This window comes from Poecile atricapillus, chromosome 27 (assembly GCF_030490865.1).
Source record: "Poecile atricapillus isolate bPoeAtr1 chromosome 27, bPoeAtr1.hap1, whole genome shotgun sequence".
NCBI lineage: Eukaryota > Metazoa > Chordata > Aves > Passeriformes > Paridae > Poecile > Poecile atricapillus.
The window spans coordinates 3,786,471-3,803,378 of NC_081275.1; the positions used below are offsets into that span (position 1 = coordinate 3,786,471).

Sequence of the window (16,908 nt, forward strand, 5' to 3'; positions counted from 1 at the left end):
CATATTTTGCCCACTACCCCAATCTAAAGATTGCTACCCTGTTCTGGTACCTTGAGTTCCATTCAATTTTTAGCCATATCCATAAAAACTGCTTTAGAAGCCTGGATTTGCTGTGCCCTGGTCCTGTCAAACCTGACCCACAGCATGAATCTCTATTTATAGAGATTTATTCCATGTTGAGCCACTGATTTACCACGCTAGAGGCTAGGTCATCACAGACTGATCCATTCTGATTCATCACTGACTTCCTGGCCTGCTCCACCTTATCAGCTTGGCACTTGGCCTGTCCCATCCACAGCCAGTTCTTCTGCATTCACCAGCAGCACTGCTCTGCTCTGTCAGTGTTCCACTGCCCTGGACAGGTTCAGCTACCTGCTCCTCCTCCTCCAGGTGCCAATTAAACTGCACAGCCTCCTGTTCCCAAAGTGAGAAAACTCATTCTTGGGAATTCTTTTGGATGCATCACTCTGAATTTCCTCCAAACACTTGGATGACAGAGCCTGCCAGGGAGTGAACCTGGCCTCTAAAGGCAGCCAGCCGTGATTCCTGTCTCATGTTCCCTGACTACAAATCCACCTGTATTTCACATTCCTGCAAGTATAAAGAACTTTGTTATGGCTTTGCATAGATTTGTAAAGGCTCTAGGTAGAGCGTACAACCTTATGTATGAAACAGGCACCAATTTAATGCACCAATTTTAAGATTTATTTTTCCATGAGGAGCAGTTTGCATAGACATCTTCATTCTCCTTCAAGAAGTTCTAAGGCTTCATAAGCCTTTGTCTTACAGTGCCAGTATTCTCTTGGTGTCAGTTGTTAAAAGCCAAGGATTTCTGAAGGTGGCATGACTTTTAATGGGGAGACAAACAAGCAGAAAAGAAATGATTCTCATGGAGAGTATAACTTTTACTTATGCCTTGCCCTAGTCCATTCAGTTTAACAAAATGACAAAACTGATCTACACCAGCCCTTTGATTTGGTGTGTTGAAGCATAATGCAATTCCTGACCTTGAGAAATATTATTATTAAGATATAACACAAACATGGTTCCAAAAATCAATCCACTGCCTGATTACATAAAAAAGGGGGGGGGGGGAAAAAAGGAAAAAAAATACTGATAGAGATTTGTCCACTTCTAGGGACACAGTACCTTGGTGAGATACATGGAACTTGCTGAGATCTGAGCTCACCCAGTATACACAGGTCCTTCCCCTGTCTTTGGTCAACACTCCTCTCTAGGGAAAATGATTATGTTTCAATAGAGGATTATTATAAATTAATTGATATTAATCCATGTCATAACATTTAATAATTGATTTGATAATTAATCAAATTAATTGGTTAGTGGGTTAATTGAACGGGTCTGAAACGGGTTTCTGGTGTTCATTTTTATAATCTGGGACCTCTTTGATCTGAAATTTTACCCTTGTCAGAAATGAGGATAGCTTCATGACCCTAAAGCAGATCAACTTGGATCTAGTCCTCAGGATTAGTTTGTCTGCTCATGTTTGAAAGCAGTCCAAGGTACTCATGGATGACCTGGGAGAAAGGTTTTCTGAGAAAAAAAATCTCAGTACAGATGTTGTAGCCCTGGTCTGACTATAGGCACAGTGAATATCATAGCACTGTTACCACAGTAATAAATAAGAGTGCAGAGAAAACAATGGAACTATTTTGATTACACAAAAGTGACATTTTACTTTATTAGAGTAAAAACAATAGGATCTGGATATCTGGTGTCCATTCACTGCCTAAAAACCAAAATTATTTACTTGAGTCCTGATGGGAGGAAGAATTCAGACATTATCTTAAAGCTATGTCCTTGTGTTATCTATAATGTTTTTTTCTTTCTGCTCTCACCTGGTTTGTTACTGTTACACTCAGTTTTAATCCATCAGGTTTTGTCCCAAGTTTGAATATCTGAGCCTAATCCATTACTCTCATGTGCTGGTCACCTATCCTACTGTTTTCTTGCCCAGATCCATCACTCTTAGTTCTTTAGTTTAGATTGTTCTGCCCATTTTACACCCAGTATCTCAGTCTTATTCAAACCTATTGTTTCACTCACATCTGTAAGCCCCAAAAAACTAAAATACAGCTTCCTCTGGGCTAACTTATTCATGTTCAGTTTCTATCCACATATCAAGAAAATAAGTAGATTTAGCATGGATGGAGGAAAAAAGTAAGAATGTTGTGATGGCAGTAAATTAACCATATTATCTGAACCTGAGTTTTAATAAGAATTAATAATTTAATTTAAAAATTAATTTAATAAGAATTTAATAAGAACCACTTGATTTGTGAACATGGACACCTGGCTCTCATTCTCTCAGGTGAAATCATGCATTTTCCTCTTACAGGTAGCAGCTTAGCCATGTGTTGAGGTCTGGAGGATTACAGCAGTAAGATCTCACCCCACTTAGGCCAAAGAGGTGGCAATACACCTCAGAGCTATCACTGATGTGTTTCAGGAGACCCCTTCCACCTGTCTTATATAACAGAAACACTTAAGTACAAAGACACTGAGGGGTCAACAGCAATCTGCTCCAGCTGCCAGCCCAAGCCATAATATCCTGACACATATTCAACTTTGTGGAAATCTGGATGCAAATTTTTCCTTTGCAGAGTCTGTGTGGACAAGCATGTGGAGCTGAAAAGATCCTGGACATTTTTTCCAGGTGGTGTGGCCTAGTAAGGAATAAGAGGAAATGACCAGTTTCATTTTTCCTCTTCAATTCTCTTTTAAGCTCTGAAAGGCATCCTGGTTCAGCCTTACTCCTGGGTTAGGAGCCATAGAGACTTTGTGCACTGTTGTAACTTTCTGTTCTGGGCTCTTTCTCCCACATTATCTCAGTGGAACTCAGTGACATATCCCAGCTCACTGCCTGGCCTGACACAATGGTGTCAGTTCTTTGTTTCTTCCTCTCAAGCAGAACCACTCACCATCACCTCCACACATCCTCATTACTGGCTCCTAATAGCTCTTCCTGTACAAGAGGTGCAAAATACCACAGGAGTGAGTTACAACATCCACAACCCACCCATTGCATCTCTGATAATGGAAGGCCTTGGCATTGCCAGCAGGCCTGATAATGTGTGTCAGATTGTCCAGGAGGCTAAACCATTTGTTAGCCTTTAAAGACTCATTCCTTATTACCAGTGGGATGAGGTTTTGGAAGCCAGTAAGGCTAAATCTCACAAGAAATGTTTATACTGTCTTAAAAGTTAAATTGCAACTCAGCACAGACTCTCTGTTATACCATCCCTTGCAGCCAAGTTTGAATGGAAATATTAGAAAATTACATTTCCTCTGGCCTAATCTGTCCTGCTGCATAGTGTTACTCTGGCCCAGGTACAGAACTCTGCTGAAGTTTGTTTTGTTCATGCAGCTGCAGTACATTTTGCCATGACCCACCTCCATTAACCCTCTTTCCTGGCCAGGTTTAACCCCAGCACAAGGCATGAATTCACACAGTGCAAGGATCAGCCAAAATTTCTTACCTTGATGAGGGCTACTAAGGCAGAGCATTTGGGAGTCCTCATTCACAGTTGCCAACTCAGCTCCTCTGTGCACTGTGTGTTCACTCCTGTCTGTGAAGGTGCTGGGAAAACTGCAGTTTCCAGAGGCATTGGGCAAGGAAGATGCATGGATAAGAGAGATCCTCCAGTCCTCAGGATGTTCCAGGGAAGTGGGGCTGTAGAACCTGTGGAGGTCTTTGTTCCCCACTGGGGAGTGGGAGTGGGACCCTTGCAGTGTTCTGTCTCCCAAGGGGTCACGTTTCACACGTTAAACCCGTTTGGCAGTGGCAGAGAGTGACTGAGAAATCAGATAGCAACAGAGGATTAAGAGGGGAAATGCTGCAAAAGGAATATTAAATTACCCCTCACCTAATTCAACACTATGTTTTCATTGGACCATCATCAGCATCTATGATTTCTGAAGTGATTCAAAAGGGCTGGTTCATACCAGAATTTCTCTGAGTCTTACAATTCAATCTGTGTCCCCTTCCATTAATCTAAAATTATTTGATTACTTTTGCCTAAGTATGCTAACTCAATTCCCCAGAATGCTTCAGCTGAACTTTCATACCAATCTTTATCTGAAAACTCTTCATAGCACACAGATTCCTCTTGTCTGAACCTTTTTCAGTAACCTTTTACTGCCCAGTCTTTGCACAAAGCACATTTGAGCATGATGTTATCTTCTTGTTCTGCTTACAAATCTGGGAAACTGCTCTTAAGGAATACAACTGCAATAAAGCAGATAACACCATTAAAATACTAAACAAGATTTAAGAGCAAAGAGCTACACTTTCATAAAATATTATGACAAATGTACAACCCAGACAAATGAGAGTGTCACATCCACTTCAACCTCCTGCACAGCCTGGTTTGCTCATGTGTCCTAAGTATGGGTCAGCCACGCTACCTGCTGCTCTATGCTTAACTTTGTTAAATTGCATTTTTACATCATTATATTTCAGTGGAGGTGCTTTCTCTGATCCCTTTGACAGGGGTTATTTGGACAAGCTAAATTACCTGTTCATGACAGGAGCGAACAAGAGTAACAGATGGACTTGCTCTTGCTCCTGTGGTACTTCCAGTGGCCCACAGGGTTATGACTGCAGCTGTGGCTCAGGATTGATTTGCCCCAGTTTTTTCTTGTGTACATAATTTCCAGTTATTTGTCTATTCTCATTTCTACTGAGAGCAATAGAAAGCTTAATTAAGTCATTCAGCTAATGATTACATTGCTAAAATATTGCTGTAGCTGAAGATACGGCTAATACTGAAAAAGGAAAGTTGAAAGAGTTCAGATATAATCTAATTTTCTTTTGATAGTCCACATACATTTAGGATTTGTATAATCACATGTGTTTTTAATTAATCAGATAGTTCTATAACTTGAACAATGAGGAAGGGGCCTTTTGTCAGAAATTAATGAGTAAATGATTGAAGCCTGCTAGTAGTGTATCATTCAAATTCTCAAATTCTCATACTGTTAGGACATCTTTTCAGCAAATAATATAAGACAGAAGAAGACAAGTATAATTGCAGACCCTAATCTGTGGGGACCATTTGTGAATTTGCAAACTGACTTTATTCAGATGCCTAAGTACTGTCATTTTGAGTATGTCCTTGTCAATTTTGATATGTTCTCAGGATGGCAAGAAGCCTGTGCTTGTAAACATGCAGATGAAAGGACAGTTGAAAAGCAAAAAGTTGAAAAAGAAGTTGCTAATAAAAGAAATTTCTGGCTTTTGTAGTCTCTAGCTAAGGAGACCCACTTTATGGACTAAGCCATGCAGAAAATGTGTGCAGTGCAGAGGGAAACTTCCTTTGCCCATTACCCTCAGTTTAGTGGGGCTGTAAAGAGCAAAGGCTTCACATTCTTTGTTTCAGGAGCTTGTCTCTAGCTGTCCTTGCGCACTGGGCACATCCTCTTCACCTGGATGCTGCTGGGGCTCAGCTCCGTGTCCCAGTAGTACTCTGGGGACAGCAGGCGTGTGGGCCTGTGATGCAGGAGGTACTTGTTGAGGTGGCTCTCATGGTGCCACCAAGCCTCAATTCCATTTTCTCTGTCCTCCATCAGCCCTTCAGAACAGGCTCGGGTCAGTTTGTAGACCTCAGACACGCTGCCCCCGTAGAAGCTCGCTGTGTAATGGAAGTCCCCTTGTCCCTCAGGGATGGCAGCTGGTGACTCAGGGTGTGTCTCGTGGGCGCTGTTCTCGAGCTGGGAAGTGATCTGCCAGGAGCTGATGGTTGCCACCAGGGCATCAATGATCTCCACACCAATGTCTGCCAGGAGCTGGACATCAATGTCCACGGAGTACAGATAGTCCACCTCGTACTGGAACTGGCTGTGGATGTAGGAGCTGATGATGTCCATACGGCTCGTGGGGATGTCCAGCCACCTGGGGTCATTCTGGACAGGGATGACAAACAGGTGGTTCTCAGGGGCCATCTGAAGGTGAGAGATCTTCTCAGGACTGTCTGTGAACAAGTAGAAATTCACGTGGTGCCCAGCAAGGAAGTACTTGTTGGCAGATCTCATGAACCCTTCTATGAACTGGACATATCTAAGAGACATGGAAAGGAAAAGAATGGAGAGAGGCTCCTCCTGCTAAAGAATGACAGCTTTTCAAGTTCATTTTCTTTGTCTTTTTCTATCCATTGCTCCTTACAATGTTAGTACTCTTTATTTAGTGCAGCTGCTGCCCTTCAAGCCTTTCCCCATGCTGCTGTGTACATTATACCACATTTTAGCTTTCACTTTGCACAGAACACGTGCCTTCCACCCAGTGCTGCTCTCCAGCATCACTCCATAAGGTGAATGCTTCCTCTCATCCCTCTCTGTTACCTGCTCCCTGGCACTCTTTCTGCTGTGGAATATTTTAACTTCCTAGAGAGGAATTTAGAATCAACAGGGAATCATGGAAAGGTTTGTGTTGGAAGGAGCCTTAAAGACCATTTAATTCCATCCCCTGCCATGGCAGGGACACCTTCCCCTGTCCCAGGGTGCTCCAAGCCCCGGCCAGCCTGGCCTTGGACACTTCCAGGGATCCAGGGGCAGCCCCAGCTTCTCTGGGCTCCCTGTGCCAGGGCCTGCCCACCCTCACAGTGAGGAATTTCTTCCTGATATCTGATCTAAATCTATCCTCTTCAAAGCCATTCTCCCCCATTCTGTCACTACCCACCTTTGTAAAAAATCCCTCTCCCACTTTCCTGTGGGGCCCCTTTAGGTACAGGAGGAGCTCTAAGGTCTTCCTGGAGCCTTGTCTTCTCCAGGCTCCACAACCACAGCTGTCTCAGCCTGTTTTCATAGGAGAGGGTCAGAATAATCAATTAAATAGTTTTGATTGCTTTGAAATACCTGAAGTCACTGTGTACCTCTAAGATGCTACTCTAAGATGTAACTCTAAGTGGAGATAGAGGGATAGTTTCTTTACTCAGAAACTTGAAAAAGAACCTCCCCAAGAACATACAAACTGTAACAGTGTGATTAATAATATTACTAGAGCTAATATTTTAACTTTAAACTCTTATGGAAACCCAATAAAATCTCACTTTTAGAGAATGTTTCTAATTCTTAGTGCAGGATAGAGGGAGGGCTTGTTGTTAGAAATGTAGCAGGAGCTAGAATTTTTATTTCAGGTCAAAATAGGTCAAAATGCTAGCTATATTTCCAAGGATATTTTCTGTCCTATTCCAAACAATGTCCCAGCCAGCTGGCTTACTTTGGAAGGTGACACTCACATGTCACATTTCTCCCAGTCTACAGCTGCTCATATTCAGTCTTTGGAATGTTTCTCACTTGTGCTCCATGAGCAGTATTGCAGCATAACTGCCAGGTGAGAGGTTGAACTGACAAGAAATAAATGACAAACCAGTACTTTTCAACAGCAAAAGTGACCACTCCAGTGACCAAGTTCTTCTGCAGATATTGAGCATTCAGGATGTCTCTGTTGAACGTGCCTTCCCAGACAATTGGAGCCAACCATGGTGTCAACACCAGCACATCCTGTCTCCTGCAAGATGTTTGGAATGAAGGCAGTGTTTAGATGGCCCAGGAAATTCATGTAGACAAACACAAGCTTCTTCAGCACAGATGTTTACCTCTGAGTTGATCATCCCAGTCTCCCTTTGAAATCACTAAGGGTCAAGAAAGTACTGTCAGCAAAATCTGAGCTATGTGCCATCTTATCCTGGAGCAGACACCTGACACAGGTGTCTATCCTTGCTTGTCACCCACCAGCTCCTGAGCTGTTTGTGGCTGTCACTCAGAGGCAGCTTTTCACAATCCAGCCATTCCTTAGCACAGAGCACAGCACATCCACCCATTGTTCCCAGCCTTGTTCTTCTAGAAAGCTCTCAGCCCTCAGCTGCAGTGATCCAGATGTGCAGCTCTCCACCGTGATTCTGGGACAGCAATTGCACCACAGATTCCTGACTGCACCACAGATTCCTGATTTCACCACCGATTCCTGACTGCACCACAGATTCCTGACTGCACCACAGATTCCTGACTGCACCACAGATTCCTGACTGCACCACAGATTCCTGACTGCACCACAGATTCCTGATTTCACCACAGATTCCTGACTGCACCACAGATTCCTGACTGCACCACAGATTTCTGATTTCACCACAGATTCCTGACTGCACCACAGATTTCTGACTTCACCACAGATTTCTGATTTCACCACAGATTTCTGACTGCACCACAGATTTCTGATTTCACCACAGATTCCTGACTGCACCACAGATTCCTGATTTCACCACAGATTCCTGACTGCACCACAGATTTCTGCTCCTTCTGCTCACTCCCTGTGTGTTGATGGAGGCTCTTCAGCTGGGCTGTTGATCCTCTTTTGTCCTCTTTAGGACAGAGCACTCCCTAATTCCTTTGGGATGATGGACAGGTATTTCCCTGATGCTTCTAGGGTGTTGTTTACTGCTTTATCTCTGACACTCAGGAGAACATCCTCTTCCCACAAGGAATGGAGTTTAGAGCTCTGCTAATCAGTTCAGCCAGGCTATTTCCAAAGCAGATGTGAGACTTTGCTCTGCTCTGTGCTGAGCAGTCCCAGCTCTCTCAGCTTTGCCTGATAGGAGACCTGCTCCAGCCCTTCATGATCCTTTATTAAACTCTCTCCAGTACATCCATACCTCCTTTACTACTTTTTAAATTTGGGGTTTTTTTTTTCCTAGTGCAGATGGCTCTATAATAGGCAATTCCAGAAAATAATTCATTCCAGTGACCTAAAATGTTCATTCCACAGGCTTTTACACATCATGATGCTGACTGTTACCACTAGAAATAGTATCAGCCAAGGCCTCTTGTTTTTTAGCTTCTGAGATGAGTGATGACAGAGGATAAAAAAAAATGAATTAAAATGAAACCAAAATATTTTCAGCATTCACCATAATTTCTCAGTTTCCTTTCTGAAAGTAAAAAATTAGAGATTCTTCATCTATGCATTTCTAATGGTTTCTGGAAAAGCTGCTTTTCTAGTTAGACATTCTCTTCTGTTCTCCAGTCTTGCTCTCAGCTGTCCTGACCTTTCTGTGCAGTCAGTTGTGTGTTTCTGAGAACAATGGGATTTCATATTAATGAAGCCAGAGGAGTTACACTTACCATGGAAGCATCAGAGATGTTTCATCTAAGTCTGTTTTTCTGCAACTGAGGGAGAAATAAAAGACACATAAATCCATCATGGCATAGAAGTTTTGTATTTTCTTTTTCTGAGAGATGAGCCCCACAAGAGATCTTTCAGTGTTTCAGCAGTACTGCCCTGTGATTCCATGTCAGTGAATATCCAGTCAGCCTCCACCTCAAACACTATTATATTATTTACACTAGTTCATATACAGTGTGAACTACATTTAACAGACTAGTCAGCAGGTTTAAGTAGAGCTGAATGCAAATTAATCCGTTTTAAAATTATTTTCAATGTGTCTGTTTCTGTGGTGCATCCTCAGAAAATTCAGTTTTACTTCTACACAGTGAGAGCCTGGTCCAGTAATGCCAAACACCTTGCAAAAAGTCTGGATTTTTCTGACAGGTTTATGTCCATAGGACACAGAGCAGAGGCCACTGCTCTCCATTCTCATTTCTTATGCAGGTTCCTGCAGATGGGTCACCAGTCTTGATTCCTAGATTTTCCACCAGGAAAAACAGGTTCTGTAAAGTGGAAACACTTACTAAAAGTAACAGATTAAATGGGCTAATAGAGGGAAATTAAAAGAATCACATGTGCACAAAACCAGAAAGATATCTAGCCATATTAACATTTTTTGGGGGTGGTAGTATGAAAATGCTGTCTCATACTGGAATCTTTAAAATTTCAAATTAATTATGAAAAGAATGTATAGTTTTTGTCATATTGCTTTATTGGCATTAAATATTTCTCCCCTAGTCATATATACAGGACTCCTTAGAGCAGAAATTATAGAGAATTACACAACTGTCTCTACTATAGAAGAAGTGATGAAGAGGGGAAACCGAAGTGAAAAAAGCAGTGGGGATAAGAAAAGTGTAATTCATAAGACTAAAAAAGAAAATAATAAAATATGGTTCAGTTAAATGAAACTAAGTATTAAAAACCCAAAAAGTTTCAGTCTGGTAAACTACCGGGTTAAACTCTTTCTTGATTCCATATCCAGAATCTCATCAAGTTTGTGGACAGCACCATCAGAGGGAGTAGACAACATGCCAAAGGACCCACATTTTTTTAATGAATACAGAGGAAGCCTGGATGAGTTCCTTGTACAGGGACAAGCAGCTTCTAGGTGTACAAACCAGTGGGATTAAGCTGCTTTTTCATTGCATGATTCTGGGCCAGCTGTGTCCATGGATTCACATTTGCCCATATAAAGTCTCTGGAATCTGAGCACTGCAGGATGGCTTATGTCAAAATGGAAATTAACACTGTCTTGTGGTTAAGAATGAGTCTTTTCAGATGAGTGTTGTCCTTGTGGCATGAATAATGAACTTACAGTACTGAACCCTCTGCAGGGGAGGCTGCGTGTTCCCGGTCTCTGGCTGGGGAGAAAGGGTGGTGGTACCTTGGACAGGGTAAGAAAGCAATGAGTCAATGATAAAAACAAAAATCAACCTCTCCTCCACTTCCTTTGTAATTGAAACTATAAAACCAAGCTGACAGAATACATGTTTGTGGGATCAGTGTGGTGATGCAAATCTCAGCTGTTTTGAGACAGGTTTTACCCTAAAGTTATCTGGAGATCTGTTATCTCTGAGGATCTGTGAACGATTTAATTTGTCCAAGACTAGTTGCACCAAATAAAATGTGTCTGCTTTGCAGCAGAGCTTGGTCTCAGCTGGTGCCAAAAACTGACTGCAGCTGCCTCTTGAAGCAAGGTGTTCACAGCATCACTTTGCTCTGGCCAGCACATGGGATCTCCTCTGATGTCAGCCTGACTGTACTTTTAAACTAAATTGTGAGCATTTGTGCCAGACTCTGCTGCAGAGAAACTGTATGGGTGAAAATCTTGTCCTAATTCCTCCAACTGGAGCAGATCTTCAATTTTGTTCCAGCAATTTCTGGATTAACCCCATCTGATCATGAAAACCAAGGGAGACTCAAACCAACCATGTTGCAGAATAAACACAGCTAAATCCACTCCACAGAGTTCCAGCTCTGTGCCAGAGTCCTTGTGCTGGTCTGGAGCACAGAGGTGTGGGATGTAAACAAGAAAACACACACTGGGGCTCACAGGAGTATACAGAGACAATCAATCATCATTTTAGAATTTCATAGAAGAGGTTAAAAGTGTCCACACCTTGCTTACTTTTATCTTTTGAGTAAAAGGGGATTTCGAATTTAGCTTTGTGTAAATTCTTACATTGTATCTGCACAAGTGTAGTTAGAAGAAACCTGCCTCAGTCTGGGCAATAGAAATATATGCTAATTAAGAATAATTATCAAAGGTGAAACACCCACCAGATTGCACCAGTGATTCCTGCTGTCAGTAGAATAGCCAGTCCATGTACTTTTGTGATTCCCATGTCCTTAGTGCTGCCAAAAAGATGGTGAACTCTGAATTGATAGCAAAGTGGAAAAAAACCTTCAAAACACACACAAAAAAGGCAGAAAATACTGTAGTTATTAAATACTGAGTAAGTATTTTGTTTTACCCTGCAGATCTGGACATAACATGGAGAAAAATTACATTCTCTAGACAGAAGGTTTTACATCTAGGTATTTATAATACATACTACATCTTAACAATAGATACGCCACAAACTGAGCTCTCATTTTAAAACAGTATAGAAAACCATTTTAAATTGTTCAAACCAATAATTCTCATTTCAGATTTTCTCTGAATCAGGTTTTATTTTTTTCCTCAGACAGTGCTTGCTTGCTTGCTTTCTCTCTCTCTTTTTCTCTCTTTCTCTCTCTCTCTCTCTTTCTTTTTCTTTCTCTCTTCTTTCTCTCTCTCTCTTTTTCTCTCTCTTTCTCTCTCTCTCTCTCTCTCTCTTCCTTTTCATCTAGTTCTCCTTTTTGGCCTTAGTTCCTTTGGTTCCTTGGGCTTTCTACTCTGTCTCTCACTGCTGCTCTAGGTCAGCTTCTCCATCCTTTCCAGGTCTGTTCTCAACTGCAGTTCAGCCACATCTTCCTTTGTGCCAGCCTTCTGAAAAGCCTCTGTAGCGTTGTTTGTCAATATTTCCATCCCCTCTTTCAGCTGCTCTTCAGCATCTCCTCCTGCTGTAACCCCATCCCCAACACTCACCCGTGGTTCTTTCAATCCCCACACTCAGCAGCTCCTGTTGTTCTCCTGTGCTGGCCCAGCTGTGCTCACACCTGTGAGCCGCTCCCAGCACAGCAGATCCTTCTGCCTCAGCCGTGTGTCAGCCCTGGGCCCCCACCCTGCTCCTCACCTTTTGTGGGAGTGCTCTCCTGAGTGATGGGGCAACAACAACAAACCTGCCCCAGCCACTTATCCCTAACCCTGCAGCTGGTGCCTTTATGGCTCACCTAAAGGCAGAATTCCATTTATTGAAAAAAACAGTTCTATTCATTGAAGGGCCTTCAGGTGCATTTAGGGCAGACAAAGCTCCCTCGGGGGCTTCAGCCAAAAAATGAACAAGAGGTCAAAGATTTTTAACATTTTTTATAAGTTTGGTCCGGTTGCGTATTGGGGGTTAATCTTTCATTTACAGCTTCAGGTAATGAGGTCATTTACCCCCAGTTTGTTCTCCCCAACTCACTTTAGTTTCCCTCTCTCAGGGCCTGAGGCAGTGAGGTTTCCTTGATTCCCAGGCCTAGAGAGGAATTGTTTTGTCTGACCAAAATGGGAAAGCATCAGCTGACATTGTATATGGAGTTTAGAGTTATACACTGAAGAATCTCAGGATTACAAATACACAAAAAATAGTAAAGCTAAAATCCTAAGGCATCACAACATTCAGATCTCTGATGAGCAAGGAGACAACTGCCTAAACTTCCAATACAGGGATTTTTTATTTCTTTTTGGCAAAAAGAAGTTTTTTTGTAGAAGTTGTCCTAGAGGTAAATATCTGTAATATAAACACTTCCAACCACACTGAAATGAAAGTGCTTCTTGTAGTCACAGGAGAGAAATAAACACTTTCAGGTAATTTCATAATTAATTTAATCTTAAAGGAGGCCTTTAGATACACCAGAGCTAAAGGATGCTTAAGAGAGTGACTCCATTGAGAATTTATCTTCATTTACATACAGAAAATACAGTTGTCTACAAAGCATTATTCAAGACCTACATGAGGTGATTCTGTTCTGTTGGTGCCAATGTGTTACAAGATATACATGCCTGAAAATGAAGCTTACTCTTGATTTAAAATGCTAGGAGACAGAAGGTGTATGAGAAATAATGAAATAGGCAGGCTCAAGAAGGGGTAGGTGAGGAGTAACAAGAAAATAAAGCATAAAAATGAAGTGGTCACATATGCAAAATTATTAAATGTTGTGCAGAGTTCTCTTGCACCTAGAATTATTACTGTTTACATCCCTGAAAGGTCATTAATTTAATTCTAGGTGGATTTAATTCATTCTCTTTCTGAGAAGCTGGAAGAGGGGGAGTAGCAGGCCGCAATTAGACTTACAAATACCCAGCTTTTCTTAATTTCATCCTCCTGTTCTGGTCTGTATGCATCCAGAATAATAATAAACAAATAATAACAACATCAATAAATATATAACTATTAATAAATAAATATAGAAATATTAATAAATAATATAAGACAATCATAATAATAAACAACAAAATTGATTGTTATTTATGACTTTAATTACACTTGGTACAACTCTAAATGTCTATCCATAGTTCCAGCTGTTGACATGAATTTCATCAATAAATACAACAAACACAAAATCTGTCTTCAGGTATGCTGTTAATGACACCCCACCCCAAGTGATCCATGCCCCCTGATCAAATTTACCTGGCATTAAACCCAGAGAGTTGATTGCTATAAACTCATCACATCACATCACATCACATCACATCACATCACATCACATCACAGCATTTCCTCCCCGTGCTCTCTCCTGTATTGCTGTGATGAACTCTTTGAGATTTCTCTTTGAAGTAACTCCAAGGTGTATTAGGGTCCAGAAAAGTGTGTTTTCAGTTCCATGAATCAGACTTTGTGAGTTCTGGGGATCTTTAACTCTGCATGAAGCTTAAAGGTGTGTTTAATGAACAACTCAAGATTTCCATGGATTAACTTAGAAACTGAATTTATTTGCAAAAATATATTCAGGTCTGCCTGAAAACTTAACAGATCTCTTCTGGAGTGCTTCACTGTTCTCTTTTTGTTTGACAATCCCTTGAAATAAGGCCTGAACATTCTGACTGTCTGCCTGGGTTACATTTATTTGCACTCTACTTCTTATGAGAATCAGATTTCCAGAGATGAAGTCTTAACTTTCCCAAGCAATGGATTTTCCAGCAGCACAAAGCTGAAGGTCCTGTAGCCACACATAAGTGTCTGGGTACATCTTCTTTATTTTAATCCACTGGAGAAGGGAACAGATTGTTAATGCTTTTGGTATCCAGGACATCTTCCTAGGTCTGGAAGACCCCAGAAAATACAGAGCTGAAGGCTGTGAAGATCACTCAGCAGAGTTTGAAAAGAGACACATTTTGGAAATTGAATCTCAAACAATTTGGAACCTTTTGAATGAGGTGAAACACTGTCCAGACTCTTTCCTGTTGACTCTCTCCCCCCTCACTTTATTGGGAGTTCAGTCATGTAGTTCACACATGGAAATTTGCATTATTCTCACTTGTATTTGGGGATCTCTCTGGGCTGTATCTCACTCTAAGCTGCAGGCATGTCCAGGGACTTGCATTTCCCCTCTGAATGGTGTCTTTCACACCTGAAATATTATTGATACCTAATGCTTGGGTGCTACTTTCTCTGTGGAACCTCAATATCCAAGACTGGTGCAATAATTATTTAATGTATGGAGAAACTAAGGCACTGATAACTGAAGAGTTTTATTGGTCAGAGCTACCCATCATGAGCCACCAGCCAAGTACAAATGTCCTGAGTTCTAGTCTGATGCCTTGTCACACAGACAGCAGTGACTCTGGAGAAAGAAAAAAAATTCAAGTCTGAATGGTGCTACAATAAATAGCTAATTAGCACATAAAAAAATTAACAAGCAAACAACCACCAGCAGAGCAACACCTTCCGTGAGGTTTAGAAAAAGGAGGGAAATTTATTCCCTCTAATTCTGTTCCCAGTTCTCTTGGGCTTTGAAGGATAATGTACTTAGAGACGTTTTAGCATCCTGGGAAATCTTGTGCTCAGCTGAAGCGACAGAAGCCGGCAGGAACTGCTTCTGCTCACAGCTGTTTACAGAGCTGAGCTTCCAGCCAGTCGGAGAGAACCAGAAAAGCAAAGGGGTAAGGTTTTAGCTCAATGAAAGAGAGAAAGAAGCATAGATGCTGATCTCTTGTTCAGTCAAAGAGCATTTAATTTCTTTTCCTCTAGGTTTGTTAGAGGTGTTTCTTCTCAACTGATCTCACCTGAGCTCTGAGAATTCCCACAGAATTTGTGAGTGCTTTGGAAGGGGCATTCCCAGTTCTTACCAGGAACTGGAGAGACAGGACAAGGGGGAATGGCTTCAAACTGGAAAGGAATAAGTTTAGATCAGATACTGGAAAGAAATCCTTCCCTGTGAGGGTGGGGAGGCCCTGGCACAGGGTGCCCAGAGCAGCTGGGGCTGCCCCTGGATCCCTGGCAGTGCCCAAGGCCAGGCTGGACATTGGGGCTGGAGCAGCCTGGGACAGTGGGAGGTGTCCCTGCCATGGCTGGAGTGGAATGGGATGGTCTTTAAAATTCTTCTAACCCACTCCATTCCGGGATTCCTTGATTCTGTGAGTAGTTTTCAAGAGAAACATGGACATGTTTCTCAAGGTGTGAGAGAGAAGAGAGAGGGATTGCTTGGAAAGGAAAACAGAGCTGGATTTAACAGATTAAAAGACTGGAAATATGGAAATTTCTTATATTACTTTGTGTGCTTTTAAAAATCTTATCACCTCTGTTGATATTATAAGTTAAATATAACCTTTCCCTCACTCTCTCTGTGTTTTCTACAGCAGTACTTCTGAATATGTTTATGTGGTAAAAAAAGGCATTTGTATTTTATTTTCAGTGGACTAGAATGTAAAAAACATTCACCATTATTTTTACTCTGAAAAGCTTCATTCTTGAAACATGGAAATTATCTTTCTGTGCCACCTGAGGGTGATTTTTTATTTGAGGACAGGTACCTGGAATGGTCCAATTAATCACCTTTTAAAATTAAAGTAGTGCCAGTCAATTTTTTAAGGTAGATCTGGAATTTTTAAAGCCTATATTTGCATGGGGAATCATAATTTTTCTTTTCTCTTTTTGGTATCTTTTTCATTCAGGCACTTTTCAATTACGGTTTGTATTCTATAGCATACTAAATCACTTAAACTAGGTTTTTTTCCTTGTGCTGCTTAAATCCCTACTGTCTATACTGGAAAATGAGTTACCTGCCTTACCTGTCAGTATTTACCACAGCTTAAATCTCATGGAAGGCTGGGATATGTGAAAGCCATCCTTACAAGTGAAATTGTATTTAGTATCCTGTCACTTTATTATTTGGCAGCAGTGATGTAATTGTAATGAAATATGTAAGTTATGTAATCAGATTGATTCTACACAGATTATCTCTATACAAGAGAAAATTTTAATTTGAAATAAATATTTTGAACCTCAAAGACAAATAATTTATATTACAAAAATACAAATTTCTTTGTCTTCATAACATTAATGGATTTTCTTTCTTAATGTGATATATGAAAAATATTTTGTGAATAACAAATACTGATCATGATTCTACAAAGTCAGTTGAGTATTGGATAGGAA

At 41.2% G+C, this 16,908-nt stretch overlaps 1 protein-coding gene across 1 annotated transcript; it reads right to left on the reverse strand.

Annotated features, from left to right (window-relative positions):
• Positions 1–5,412: 5,412 nt before the first annotated feature.
• On the reverse strand, positions 5,413–15,868 carry LOC131588711 (histo-blood group ABO system transferase 1-like). The gene is made up of 3 exons (XM_058857636.1): positions 15,864–15,868; positions 7,394–7,528; positions 5,413–6,079 (listed from the first exon to the last, which is right to left on the reverse strand). The coding sequence occupies exons 1-3, from the start codon at positions 15,866–15,868 to the stop codon at positions 5,413–5,415; spliced, it is 807 nt and encodes a 268-aa protein (XP_058713619.1).
• Positions 15,869–16,908: the final 1,040 nt, after the last annotated feature.

What these genes read in the sequence shown, in the direction of transcription:
- LOC131588711 (XM_058857636.1), bottom strand. An exon ending in GTCACTTTTGCTGTTGAAAA is followed by an intron (nt 6,080 to 7,393) that starts GTACTGGTTTGT and finishes CATGTCTCTTAG; the next exon opens with ATATGTCCAGTTCATAGAAG.